General features: G+C 40.9%; 1 protein-coding gene across 3 annotated transcripts in view; it reads left to right on the top strand.

The window, feature by feature from the left end:
- The window catches only part of kynu (kynureninase), a 29,823-nt gene extending 18,492 nt beyond the window's left edge, over positions 1–11,331 (top strand). The window contains exons 1-14 of one of the 3 annotated variants that reach the window (XM_039793266.1): positions 694–1,128; positions 2,339–2,528; positions 3,117–3,237; positions 3,555–3,637; positions 4,454–4,515; positions 5,166–5,237; positions 6,951–7,025; positions 7,866–8,012; positions 8,359–8,457; positions 8,664–8,737; positions 9,436–9,488; positions 9,810–9,895; positions 10,249–10,479; positions 10,674–11,331. In XM_039793266.1, the coding sequence (XP_039649200.1) occupies positions 2,360–2,528; positions 3,117–3,237; positions 3,555–3,637; positions 4,454–4,515; positions 5,166–5,237; positions 6,951–7,025; positions 7,866–8,012; positions 8,359–8,457; positions 8,664–8,737; positions 9,436–9,488; positions 9,810–9,895; positions 10,249–10,479; positions 10,674–10,793 (1,392 nt within the window). In that variant the 5' untranslated portion in view covers positions 694–1,128; positions 2,339–2,359 and the 3' untranslated portion in view covers positions 10,794–11,331. Of the gene's footprint in view, positions 1–693; positions 1,129–2,316; positions 2,529–3,116; positions 3,238–3,554; positions 3,638–4,453; positions 4,516–5,165; positions 5,238–6,950; positions 7,026–7,865; positions 8,013–8,358; positions 8,458–8,663; positions 8,738–9,435; positions 9,489–9,809; positions 9,896–10,248; positions 10,480–10,673 lie in introns of those variants that run through there. The other 2 variants (XM_039793265.1, XM_039793267.1) reach the window with 2 other exon arrangements.
- The last annotated feature ends 2,358 nt before the right edge of the window (positions 11,332–13,689 follow it).

The following is a 13,689-nucleotide window of genomic DNA, read 5'->3' as shown; positions in this document are numbered from 1 at the left end:
AAAAAATCCTCACACAAGGGACACTTGTTGCTGGCATGCAAAGATATTTTTTAGCAAGTACATACAAATGAGGAAAGATTACTGCTCTCTCTTTCCAGTAAGTTAGGGGATCAGGAGTTCTGGGCAAAAACGCAGAGTTGAGGTATTTTTTCTCTTCCACTGTGGCATCAGCTGTAGCATTGTGTATCATCTTGGTTTCACGGATACGATCATCAAAACGTTCCCATAAACTGTCCTGTGTTTCTACTGGTGGTGATGTTGATTATGATGGGCCTGATGTTGACATTTGTGGCTCTGAATGAAAATGAAAACGGAGCTTCCATTTTTATCTATCTATCTATCTATCTATCTATCTATCTATCTATCTATCTATCTATCTATCTATCTATCTATCTATCTATCTATGTAGCTATATATGTATCTATCTATTAATGTGTCACTGTATGTAGGCTATAGCTGTCTGTCTCTAGCCTATCAGTCAATGTGTAAATTTAAATGTAAGCCTAAATATAACTAAACAAATCGCACTATAAATGTCACTATATCACCAAAATATCACTCAAAATCAAACTCCTCTCACAAAAACCCCAGAGATTGTGTGGTCTGTTCCCTGTCAATCAAACTCTGAAACACTTGTGAAACACTCCGAAGCTTCGTTTAGCCGTAGTCATGTGACATGGGTCTTTTGAATCACGCTTCGGATCAGTGTTTCGAAACATCTGCGCTTCGGGACCTCAACAAAGCTTCGGAACGTCAGTTTCGCGTCAGCCATCCCTAGTTATGCATCCCAAATACTAGACGCAGCCTCTCCCCAGGACCTGTAAACACCTGTTTCCCTTTTTGTAATGTTGGTTAGGGACTTTTCTCTGTGTTCAGCCCAGTCCCAGTCAACACAAGGGTTAAATCCACGGCGGTTTTTTAACATTGTGTGGCAAAAGTGAAACTGTGAAAAGGGGGAACCCGCGTGTTGCACAGAAGGACGTTTGCTAACAGGAATTAGTCTGATCCCAGAGTTACATGTTTTACTACCATGGAGTGTGTTAGAGCAATGATTAACTGGAGGCTAAACACCGAGAGGTCAAAGACCACCCCCAGGTTCGCTCAGTCGGACTGCTGCCTGTGCTAACGGTGAGTCGGCTGTTTCCCTTCTTCATATTATTAATCTAACTGATTCGGAATTGCTAGTGGTGTTCTAGTATCCACGGGGTTTCCCACCATTATAAGGTTTAGCTGCAGCCAAGGGTGTTACTTTAGGTTCAACATGGGGGCGGGGGGGAGTTGCGAGCTTCACTTTTGAGCAAAATTGAAATTTTGAACATTTTGTGCATTTCTGGTGAATTTTTCTGCAACAATTTATGGTGAATTTATTTATGTAAAGGAAATTATAATAGTTTTTTGGGGTAGGTTGCACTGGCCAGTTTTGATTATGGGGGGTGGGGTGGTTATAACTGTAAATTACGCCAATGGGGGCAGCACCTTGGCTGAATGAAACGAAGTCTTTTCTCAGATCTAATGATTGTAGTTTAGCAAGTTTTGTCTTTGACCTTTTGAGTGTTATGTATTTATGATCTGCTCTGGCTTTTCCAACGTTCCAGACACATATATGGTGTTAATAACGCTCCAAAAATGATGTGCAATTGGATTTTTTATTATTATTCATAAACGTGTGCACCTATGTCTTTTATAAACCGAGGGAAAACACTGTATCTAAAACTACATTATGTACTATGTATTTGTTTGTTTAAATATGACTGCAATCTTTAGAAATATAAATACAAACCCCATGTCTACCCAAGACAGAAACGTCACATTAATGGAACAAAGATCTCTAAATGGTTTATGGTTTATTGTTTATACACAGTGCTGGGCAAGTTACTAGTCCTCCTAGCTTCTGATTGGTTAGTTCAGTCACATGTTAGTCAGAAGGAAGTGTTGGGAGGATGTTTTTTTTAAATGGAGTCTGGTGGGTTTAGAGCTAGCGACTTCAGAGCTGTTTCTGGTTAAACAGAAAGGTCTCCTAAAAAAGTAGTAATTATTTGGTTAAAAATGTATATATTTACAGTGTAGGGATCCTTTCCATACAAACAAAATATAAAAAAAAAAACGTAATCTTACATAAAAAATTATCAATTTGTAATGAAGTGATTTGTGATGAATATAAAAAAGGGCAAAAAAGTAAATCCTTTCATTTGAGAAGCTGGAGGGGAACACACACACAGAGACACACACACACACAGACACACACACACACACAGTGGATATGCAACTTGCTGGCTTCTCAACCCTGTTCTGTTTGTGGTTTTAATTATTTTAAAGTTTCAGCTCAACTCCGTTCCAGCTGCCTCCCTATCCCTCCGTAATGGACCTGTTAGTTGGCTCGACGGCGAGGGAAACCTTGGAGCGAGTTTCAGCTTTGCTGGGATGCGGTCCGACCGATGCAGAGGTGGCTGCACATCTGGACCAACACGACACCCTCAGACATCTCAGGGACCAGTTCCTGGTGCCCAAAATAAAAGATCTGCCTCCCTGTGAGTACAGGTGCATCTGCAAAGATTCATCCATTCACCCAGTGTTAAATGAATGAGTCTTTTTTTGTTATGTAAAGAAAGTCAAACTTCCACCATGGTTCCATCTATTAATCCAGAATCCTAAGAGAAAGCAACAAAAACATAGAAACAACACCAACAAAAATGCTTTTTTTTGTGACACTTTTTAAACACTTTTCGGTCACTTTCTTTTTCTACGCATGATAAACTATTTTGTGGTTCTGTTAAGATGAAGGAAAGACGAGCTGCAAAGATTAACCTTTTTTTTTTTTTTTTCTCGACGTTATTGTCGCCAATTTTTACTACTTTTTGGTCTTTTTTTCTTTTTACCTTTTTTGAGTCAAACGTGTGATTAGAGACCAAACAACTAATCCGTTCATCCAGAAAAGAATCGGTAGCTAAAAGCGACAAAAACGGCATATTTGTAAAAACACCAACAAAAGCGTCCAAAAACGTCGATAAATCAGTAAATCAGAGAACAAAACAACTAATCCATTAATAGACAATGAGTGTAACATTAAAGGGTTGAGTAGCTCAGTTGTAGGATGACTTCCTGTGATGTTTCTGCAGCTGATCTCTCGCTGGTCGACGGGGCCGAGGAATGCATCTACCTGGTGGGCAACTCGCTGGGGCTTCAGCCCAGAACGGCCCGGAAATACGTGGAAGAGGAGCTGGACAAGTGGGCCAAAGCGTAGGTCGAGTCTTCTAGTCAACATTCAGACCTTTAGATATTTCCAATGTCATCGAGTCAAATTACAAAGACAGAAACCTGGTTTAAGAGCAATAGGAGTAAAAATTCCATTGTTCCATGTGCAATAACGACATGTAATGTCGAATGTTTTAGAGATTGCTCCTGTGGTGTTGTGTAAAATCGTGTTGTATATTACATACAGGAAAAAAATGTGTACTTCATGTCTTTTATATTGTTGTCTTGTGTTTTTGTATCTTGCTCTCCTGACATTTGGGATAATAAAGTGACTGAACTTAAATGATAAACTCTTTTTCTAGGGCCATCCACGGTCACACCGAAGGCTCCCGACCCTGGGCGTGGGCTGAGAACAACATAGAGGAACTCATGGCCAATGTTGTTGGTAAGAGACAAACTTCTCTGAGTCGCTTTGCTTTTCCTCTCAGCCTAAAAAGCTCTGACTCAGTTCTCACTCCCAACTCGTAAAATCCTGACGCTTGGTTAGTGGCTCTCAGCGTCAGATACCAACGCAGAAATCCTCCTTTATCTCAGCACTTCTCAAAGTCCGGATCGCGGTCCGCAACCGGACCAAACGTGTTATGGATACAGTACATTATGAAGTGTAATGTTTTGTATTTTGAAATAAATTTCTATTGACATATTAGGGACGTTGATTATCCATAACAAATAGACAAAAACATCACAAAAATGCTGAAAAAAGGGCGTATGTATATTAGATATTTCCAAGAGTGTGTAAGTTCACACGAGTTTCGGTCAATTCCTATTTCCTAATTTTAGTTTATGAGCCCAGGTGGCAACATTTTGTTACAGGTTGTGTTCAGGTACACTCTGGTTTTATGTTCAGGTTGTGTTCAGGTACACTCTGGTTTTATGTTCAGGTTGTGTGTGTAAGCTACAGCTACAGCGTGTAGGTTTACACGAGTTTCGGTTAATTCCTATTTCCTAATTTTAGTTTGTGAGCCCCGGTGGCAACATTTAGGGTGGCAACTAACTATTATTTTAATTATAGGCAAATCTATTCATTATGTTTTATTATTAAATAATGTTTTCATCAACAAAAATAGCTGCAAAGATTAATGCATTAGTTTCAACTATTTAACTAATCGGTTCATCGATTCACAACAAGACAATACAAGCCCACATGGACATGGACGCTTAATATGCTGCTGAACAATAAAACCTGGTACGTGTCTTCCAGGAGCGAAACCTGAAGAGGTGGCGCTGATGAACGGCCTAACGGTTAATCTCCACCTTCTACTGGTAACGTCTTACCTTCTCTATATGCAAACGATGGTTAGAAGTTCATGATCAAACACCTCTAAACTAAGTAAAAACGATCTGAGGCGTGGACTCGAGTCACATGACATTTCAGGAAAGGCTTGCAACTCAACTTGGACTTCAACACCAATGACTCGTGACTTCACTTGGACTTGAGCCTTTTGACTAATTCTTTCTACCAATAAGAATTATAGAGCTGTCATTTGTTTTTAATTTATGTAGACATAAAACATTATGCAGTGTCTGTGTTATTATATTCAGTAGCATTTGGTAAAACTTGTAAATAAATACACATTTGAAAAGACCTTCATGGTTTATGTAAATTCAAATTATTATTACTCTGTTGTTTAGATTTGGTGAATATTGCGTTATGACTTGTTTAGGACTCGAAACACAAAGTTTAGGACTTTGGACTTGACTTGGGACTTGTCAGTCTTGGACTTGGGACTTGTTAGTCTTGGACTTGGGACTTGTTAGTCTTGACTTGGGACTTCAGTGCAAAGACTTGAGGCTGACTTGAGACTTGCAAAACAGTGACTTGGTCCCACCTCTGAAAACGGTGATTAAAATGGCAAAAATGACAGCAGGTTGTAGACATTTAACGGTCCTTTCTTAATGCCATTATTCTGCAGCTTTCCTTCTACAAACCCACATCAAGGCGGCACAAAATCCTCCTGGAGGAGAAGGCCTTTCCTTCAGACCACGTGAGTGAAGTGCCAACAGGACACAACTTTTCTTTCGCTTCTCTGATTTGTTCCGTTTTGTTGTCTCTATCAATTTCTTCACTCACGTTGGCCCTCATTTATCAACCTAACGTAGAAACCAGCGCAGATATGAGCGCAGAAATCATCTTACGACAGGCTTCACGTGGGATTCATGAAAAGTTCGTATCACACCAATCAGAGCGTAAGAATGGTCGTACATTGATAAATGCGGCGGCTGGAAACAATCGGCATTTAAATATCAACGCCCCAATATATTCTCGGTTTTGAGGCCTCGCCCCTACAATTTACGACATGGTGAGACGTAATCCGGCTGAGAAGCGGAACTTTTCAGAGGTGGAGACTGAAACCCTGATATCTCAGGTTCATTTGCACTAACGTGTGTCCTATTCGTCAGCCTGAAAACTGTTATTAAAGGCTGTAGAAAGAATTCGGAATGGAAGGAGATCACTGATGCGGTCAACAGTGTTGCCGTAGTAAATCGGACTCCAGCTGAAGTTTAGCCTATTTAATTTATACATCCTTGACACATTTTTCTATAGTCCTAATAGTAATATACAGGCTTCTATTGCAATCTATTATGCCTACATGTAGGTGTACCTATAATTAAATAAACACACGGTAGCGGAGTTTATGCAGTGTCTTTTATTTCACTCCTGTTTTTTTTCATGAGTCAGAACGAGGCAACAGCTGAGGGAGAGCGCTTGTCCTCCGCCCCCCGTGCTGGACCACCCCCCCGACCCTGTCTCCTGACAGCAGAGGGGCTGGAAAAACGAGCCGAAATAACTCTGTCAATGGCAGAAATAAATCATTCACTTGAAAGAGAAACAAATACCTGAAGAATAAATAAAAATGTTGTGCATCGTCATGTTTCCTGTATTGAATATCATTGCCAAACATAACACTATAGGCTACCTTTTAAAAGCAAGGAATAATATCCTGTCTCCTTCGTATAGCCCCCAGTTGGGGCTGTTCTGGACACTTCTCTCAGGGCATCGGGTCATCTGGCTCCATCACTACATTTATGGCACCCTGTTTTCCTGCGCGATGTTGTGCAGAACCCCACAGGCTAAAACAATGTTGCAGACCGGCGCATAGAGGTCTTCTAAAAGAGCCAGATCTGCCATTGCTGATAAGTGATCAACTGATGACTTCTCCTTCTCCTGTTAAACTGATTATATGCTGCACCGCAAGTCCACACATGCGTACACAAGTTCAGACCAGACGTGAGATTTGATCGCAGCCTACGCTCACGTCCAAATTGATAAATGCCGAGCTTTGTGTAGGAATCGTCGTACGCCCGTCGTACGCCTGTTTTAGGTCGTACGCACGTTTCATAAATGAGGGCCAATATGTCCAAATATGCACGCACGTGGTACACTCCATAGGGTTGGTCATGTAGTGGACCCGTGCACGTAAACAGGACCATTACAGCGTTTCAAGCTCCAAATCAATCGTGCTGGCTGGTGTGCTGGCTGGCGTGCATGCTGGCGTGCGTGCTTGGTGTGTGTGCTGGCTGGCTTGGGTTTTTGCTGGCTGGCAGGTGTGTGTGAATAACCATAATGGAAAACTTTGACAAACAGAAAACTGCACGATTAAGCATTTAAAGGCAGGGTCGGTGACTATTTCCAATATACACTTTTTTATTTATTGTTTTAAATGGTCTTTACACCAGCTGGTCTTTACTGTCCTCAGTACGCGGTGGAGTCTCAGATCCGCCTGCGAGGATTGGACCCTCAGAAGAGCATGCTGCTGCTGTCACCCAGACCGGTACGAGGCCTTTAATCTTTCTATCTAGCAGAGCTGTAACAATTCTAATTGTTGCAGTACAATTTACAGTCTTAGAAATAACTGTGATTAATAATTTAATATATATATATATATATATATATCCTTGCCAGTTATGGGCATATGGGCTAACAGTTAACATAGAAACGATCAGACATACATTTAATCCTTGAACTTTTTAAAATCGTTTTGGACGTCTTTTTCGACACTTTTGTTGCTTTTTCACCGATGTTTTTGTCACTTTTCCCAACATTTTTTCTGAAACTTATGACATTTTTGTGTGTTTTTTTCCCCCCACGTTTTTGAAGTTTTTCCCGACATTTTTTTCACTTTTTTTTAACGTTCTTTTATGAAAAGAAATTTCAAATGCTATGAAATTTAATAAAACTTGTGAAGAGCATTGTAGGGAGCCATCCACGTTATTTCTTTTGAAAATTTGGTTGAAAGAAACCCAAATTTCTGATATAGAAACTTTTTGAAAATGGGTCAAATTTGCCCCGAGGACAACAGCAGGGTTAAATGCCCTCAGTAAACAGACAGTATTACCATGGCTATGCTGCCGCCTGCTGGTAGGGCAGTGAACTACAACTTGACGTTTGCCTTTAACAGAGCGACAGTAATCACCTTATATACAGTCATTACTGAGATTAAACTACATTCTCTGTCATATTTGCACTGAATAATCCAGTCTGCTCAAAGTGATGGTCTTTTTCACAAGATGATTATGTAATAATTGTTACAGGCCTAGTATTTGAATACAATTACTAAAGATGAGGAGTGAGGTTTCAGAACAAATATTAAACAATGTGATCCATGGTTCAGGGAGAAGAGACTCTGAGAATCGACGACATCCTGGAGGCCATCGAGAAGGAGGGCGACTCCATCGCTGTGGTGATGTTCAGCGGCGTTCAGTATTACACCGGCCAGCTGTTCGACATGGCCGCCATCACCGAGGCTGGCCAGAGGAAGGTAATCGACACTCATGCACACACACACACAAACACACACACACACACACAGACAGCCACACACACACACACATGGGCTGAAACCCACTTCCCTTAAACCGCAGTGATGGAAGAAGTATTCAGAGCCTTTTACTTCAGTAAAAGTACTAATACTGTAAAAATACTGTTACAAGTAAAAGTCCTGCATTAGTTAGTTACTTAGTGTATTAGTTAAGTAAAAGTCTGTAAATATCATCAGAAAAGTAGTAGCTAAAGTATTAAAAGTAAAAATCCTCACACTTTAGAAGCTGGAAACCATCCAAACAGTAGTGGGTTTAGTGGTCTAATCCTAGTGTTTGGTCTCTCAGGGCTGTTATGTGGGTTTTGACTGCGCCCACGCTGCGGGAAACGCCGAGCTCAAGCTGCACGACTGGGGAGTGGACTTCGCCTGCTGGTGCTCCTACAAGGTACGCTCTGTCTTTCTTCGTGCAAGAGAAAACTCTGATTGGACAGATAGTCTAGCTAGCTGTCTGGATTTACCCTGCAGAGATCTGAAGTCTGAAGCTTCGGGGTTGTTGTTGTTGTTGTTGTTGTTGAATTTTCCACATATGACTGAATATGAGCAGACAAATACAGTGGACGTATAAGTGACGGTCTGTCTGCTTTCTCCCAGTATATAAACTCAGGTGCTGGTGGTCTAGCCGGGGCGTTTATCCACGAGAAACATCGAGACACCATCCAACCTGCGTGAGTGCTTCCCCTGGCCTTTCATTAACCCTTTAGTTGAGTCATCTACAGTCATCTGACAGCTTTAGTTACACTGTAAGAAATCCATGGAATACAGATTTCCATTAAGTTAGTACAGACAGGGCTCCCGGATAGCTCAGTTGGTAGAGCAGATGCCCATATGACTCCTTGACGCAGTGGGCCACGGTTCAACTCCGACCTACGGTCCTTTGCTGCATGTCATTCCCCCTCTCTCTTCCCTTTCAAGTCTTCAGCTGTCCTCTCAAAAATATAGGCCTAAAAAGCCCAACAAATTATCTTTAAAAAAAAAAGTTAGTATGGACTCTTTAAATTGTGTAGATTTACATATACCTTTAACGAACATTTCGGTTTATCCAAAAATCTAAAAACTGAAAAAAAACTGTGAAAAATCATTCAGAATTAACGCGGAATATTTATGACAGTTACTTTGGACGCAAAACACATGTAGTTTATGAAATGGGGGCGATATGCCCGTTCAATTCTTTTGCGTTGCATGGGTGCTGATTGGATTTCTGTTGGGATTTTCATTTATTGTGATTCTAGAAGTATTGGGATTCGATAGTGTTGAGTATTGGGATTTTCTTGGGTTAGGGTTAGGGGGTACTTATACTGCAGTAATCTGAATACTTCGGATTCATCTAAATACACTTGTCTTCTTCTGTCATCGTCTCCTGCAGGCTGCTGGGATGGTGGGGACATGACCTGAAAACTCGGTTCCAGATGAATAACGGTAAAGGAAATTAATTGTTTTTTGCGCTGCAACATGATGCTGGTTTGTCTTTAGCCTGCAAATTTTCATTTTCTCCAAATCAGTATGACATCCAAGTATTTTGGTATACTGTAGATTTTGCTTTTGTTTGCATACTGCATACTACATTTTGGCCAAATCAGAAGGCAATATTATACAGTTTTGAAAACCGCCTACATTAGTTGCCGGAGCGCAGATAAATATCCCATAATGCAATTCCAAAATGTAAATAAAACAGAAATAGAACCGTGAATCCCGTTCTACAGACATTTTAATGTTAAAACAGTTTTTCTGCGTTCTCAGTCATGGAGCTGCAGCCTGGAGTGAGCGGCTTCAGACTGTCCAACCAGCCCATCCTGCTTGTCTGCCCCCTGCAGGCCAGTTTGGAGGTACTGCACTCAGTCACGCTCAGGGTTAATGGCTTCACAACTTCCCTTAAAAAAGTGGTTTAACATAAGCTCTCAGATTTTAATTAATGGCTCTTTGATTCCTCTATTGAGTAGATAACGTATTGCCATTGTCCTGCCGATGGTGGGCTGACACAACACAGAAACATTTGCTTTAAACATTAGCTGGTAAGCTGAAAAAAGTGTTAAAAAGTCATAGTATAGTATGTTCGAATAAAATCATAATAATGTCATAGTATATTATGTCACAACTCCGAAACTTGAACCTAACCTAAATGTACGTCTTACATCATTTTGAGAAGTGATTAACACTGACATTGTTTGGATTTTGCCAGGTGTTTAACATGACCAGTATGCAGGCGTTGCGCAGGAAGTCTCTCCTGTTGACAGGCTACCTGGAGTATCTGATCCAGCATTATTACAGCGAGGACGCCGCTCAGCCTCACAAAGCCCACGTCCACATCGTCACGCCCTCGGACCCTCAGCAGAGAGGCTGCCAGCTGTCGCTCTCCTTCTCCGTCCCTATCCTGAAAATCTTCCGGGAGCTGGAGAAGAGGGGAGTCGCTGTGAGTACACCCAGCAGCTTTTAAGCTACATTTGAATTGCTACGTTTTGGTTTTAAAGCAGCGTTTTGAGCCACAAGTGTTTTTAGGCCAAACCAAAATATTTTATTAACATTCTCGTACACTGTGCATTAACAGAGAGACAGACTTTCAAAACCCTTTTCCTGTTAACGCTATTTATTGTCTTTGTCTTTCAGTGTGACATGAGGGAGCCCAATGTGCTGCGAGTCGCTCCGGTGCCGCTCTACAACTCGTTTAGCGACGTTCACCGCTTCATCCAAACACTGGGATCAGCACTCACCGCCAGCAGCCAGTGAATGAACTATGTACTATAGAGGTCGACCAATAGTGGATTTTACCCATACTGATAGCTAGGTTGGGCCGTATTTGCCGATAACCGATTAATCGACTGATAGTATTTACACTTTGAATTTCGTCATAGCATTTATATAACAAATACTCTATGGTCTTACAAAGCTAACGTTTTTGACCGATTACAATTTAATCAATTTTTGTGACCTGGAGAGGTCTCGTTAGGAGGAAGCTAGCTATAGCTCTGTTTGCCATTTATTCCAATGGGGAAACATCGCGGCTAGACTTTCGACATACATTCCATTCCATTTTTGTGAATTAGAGAAGTCTCGTCAGGGCAGCGGCATTTCGGTAAAACAGTAACCCAGAAAGGGTGACTTTGCGCCGGCCGCAGAGCCCCGTTGGCTGCTGATAGCTCTGTGCCGAGTAGCAGTGCTTCGGCTGTAGCCTACTTCCACCCAATAGTCCCAAGTCAACATCTGCCTAGGAAATCATCTAGTCTTAATCTGCATTGCTATTTTTACCCATTGTGAATACGCAGGCCACAAGAAGTAATTAAGTTTTGTTTTTGTTGTTGTTGGGTCACTTTTACTCACAACATGCTACACTGCAACAAAGGATTCCATTCATTACGCTAAGCTAAGCTAGCCACAGCACCGCCGGACTAAGACAATGCATGCACTGAGACAAAAATGCATTTGTCCACCTATATAAATATAGAGGAGATGGTGAATAACCCTTTTTCAACAAACGGTGGCGTATTCCTTTAACCGTTTGAGGTAAGTTAGCCTACTACTAATGTTTAGCGTCATCTCAGCCTCGAAAGCAAACAAACATACTGTTGTGCTGTTCTTTCTCTACTAATGCAGCATCTATTCAACAAATTACTAACTTTATGATATGACAAAATGTACTGTATACATACCTTTTTGCTGTCGATGCTTTAAACGCGCATCTGATGTCAGCCTTCTCCGCACATCACGTGCTCTCCATGCAGCGCGCAGTAACACGTGTCAAAAATAAACACGAGGCATCAGTGATAGTTTTTATTTCGCCTCTAGAGGCAGCTATTGTAATGTATGATGCCAGCAGACCCTTCTCAGCTCTGTGTACTGTGGAATGAATGACAGCGCGCGCTTCTCAGCCGCTCCAGCAACGGACGCAACCAGGAAAAACTATCGGTATGGATTTTTGCCGATAACGATAGTTCCACCAATCAACTATCTGTGCCGATTAATCGGCAAAACCGATGACTCGGTCGACCTCTAATGTACTATGTACTCTCCCAAAATAAATTGGTTGTGTGGCATTGTTGTAATTACATATTGTTATTACATAAGTAAACACTGAAGTACAGTGACGTGGTTCCAAAAAGAAATATTTATTTATTGAAAGTTATTAAATGATTAAAGACTGAAAAGAGGGTGGTTAGAATGTACTGTAGGTGAATCAAATTAGTAGAAAAATTTAAGTAGAAAATATAGAAATGTTTATTACAATGTTAACAATTTAAAAGGTTTAAAAGGCTTTTATAACTAATACTTTCCATAAGATCATCTCTCAATGCAAATCAAACCAGCTATTAGGCTAACTGAAATAAAACCATGCCAATCTCTAGGTATGGTGAAGGGTACAGTTAGGTTCAGAAATATTTGGACAGTGACACAATTTTCATAGTTTTGGCCCTGTGCGCTAATACAATGGATTTGAAAAGATATTGAGATGAAATTGTAGTGCTGACATCTTTAATTTGAATTACAAACATTTCCATACATAGTCACCTCATTTCAAGGGACTTAAAGTAATTGGACAATTGAGTCTAAAGCTGTTTAATGAGAAGGTGTGGGCTATTCCCTCATTATTTCAGCATCAATTAGGCAGATAAAAGGTCTGGAGTTGGCTGAGAAAAAAGGAACACACCGGTGAGCTCAGCAATACAAAAAGGCCTGGACGTCTACGGAAGACAACAGTCCCCTTCACAACATCTAGTGAAGTGAAGAAGACTTTCCAGGAAGTAGGCGTATCATTATCCAAGTCTACCATAAAGAGAAGACTTCACAAGAGCAAATACAGAGGGTTCACCACAAGGTGCAAACCATTCATAAGCCTCAAGAAAAGAAAAGCCAGATTAGAGTTTGCCAGAAGACATCTTAAAAAAGCCAACCCAGTTCTGGAACAGCATTCTTTGGACTCAAGAAACTAAGATCAACCTATGCCAGAATGATGGGAAGAGAAAAGTATGGAGAAGGCTTGGGACGGCTCTTGATCCAAAGCACACCACATCATCTATAAAACATGGTGGAGGCAGTGTAATGGCATGGGCATGCATGACTTCCAGACGTACTGGGTCACTAGTGTTTATTGATGATATGACAGAAGATGGAAGCAGCCGCATGAATTCTGAAGGCAATAGGAACATTCTGTCTTTTCATATTCAGCCAAATTCAACAAAGTTGATTGGACGGCGCTTCACAGTACGGATGGCCAATGACCCAAAACATATTGCAAAAGCAACCCAGGAGTTTTTCAAGGCAAAGAAGTGGAATATTCTACAATGGCCGAGTCAATTACCTGATCTCAATCCGATCGAGCATGCATTCCACTTGATTAAGACAAAACTTAAGGCACAAAGACCTGCAAACAAACAAAAGCTGCAGTCAAGGCCTCTTTATCCTCCTGAGAACCAAGGAAATGTTTTTTTTCCTAATCATATTGTTTGTGATTCCATACCTGTTTAAGGTTAAAAAAACATCCTACAATTTACACATTTTGATTTTGATTTATTTACAGCATGTCCACTGTAGTGGATAACAGGATCATTTGAGTACGAAAACACATTTGGTAGATGTGGAGTCATTATTTACATGAAGATAGTCCTGATGTCCACTATAATTGACATTC

This window comes from Perca fluviatilis, chromosome 24 (genome assembly GCF_010015445.1).
Source record: "Perca fluviatilis chromosome 24, GENO_Pfluv_1.0, whole genome shotgun sequence".
In the NCBI taxonomy this organism is placed as follows: Eukaryota; Metazoa; Chordata; class Actinopteri; order Perciformes; family Percidae; genus Perca; species Perca fluviatilis.
This window is presented reverse-complemented; position numbering and strand designations above follow the sequence as displayed.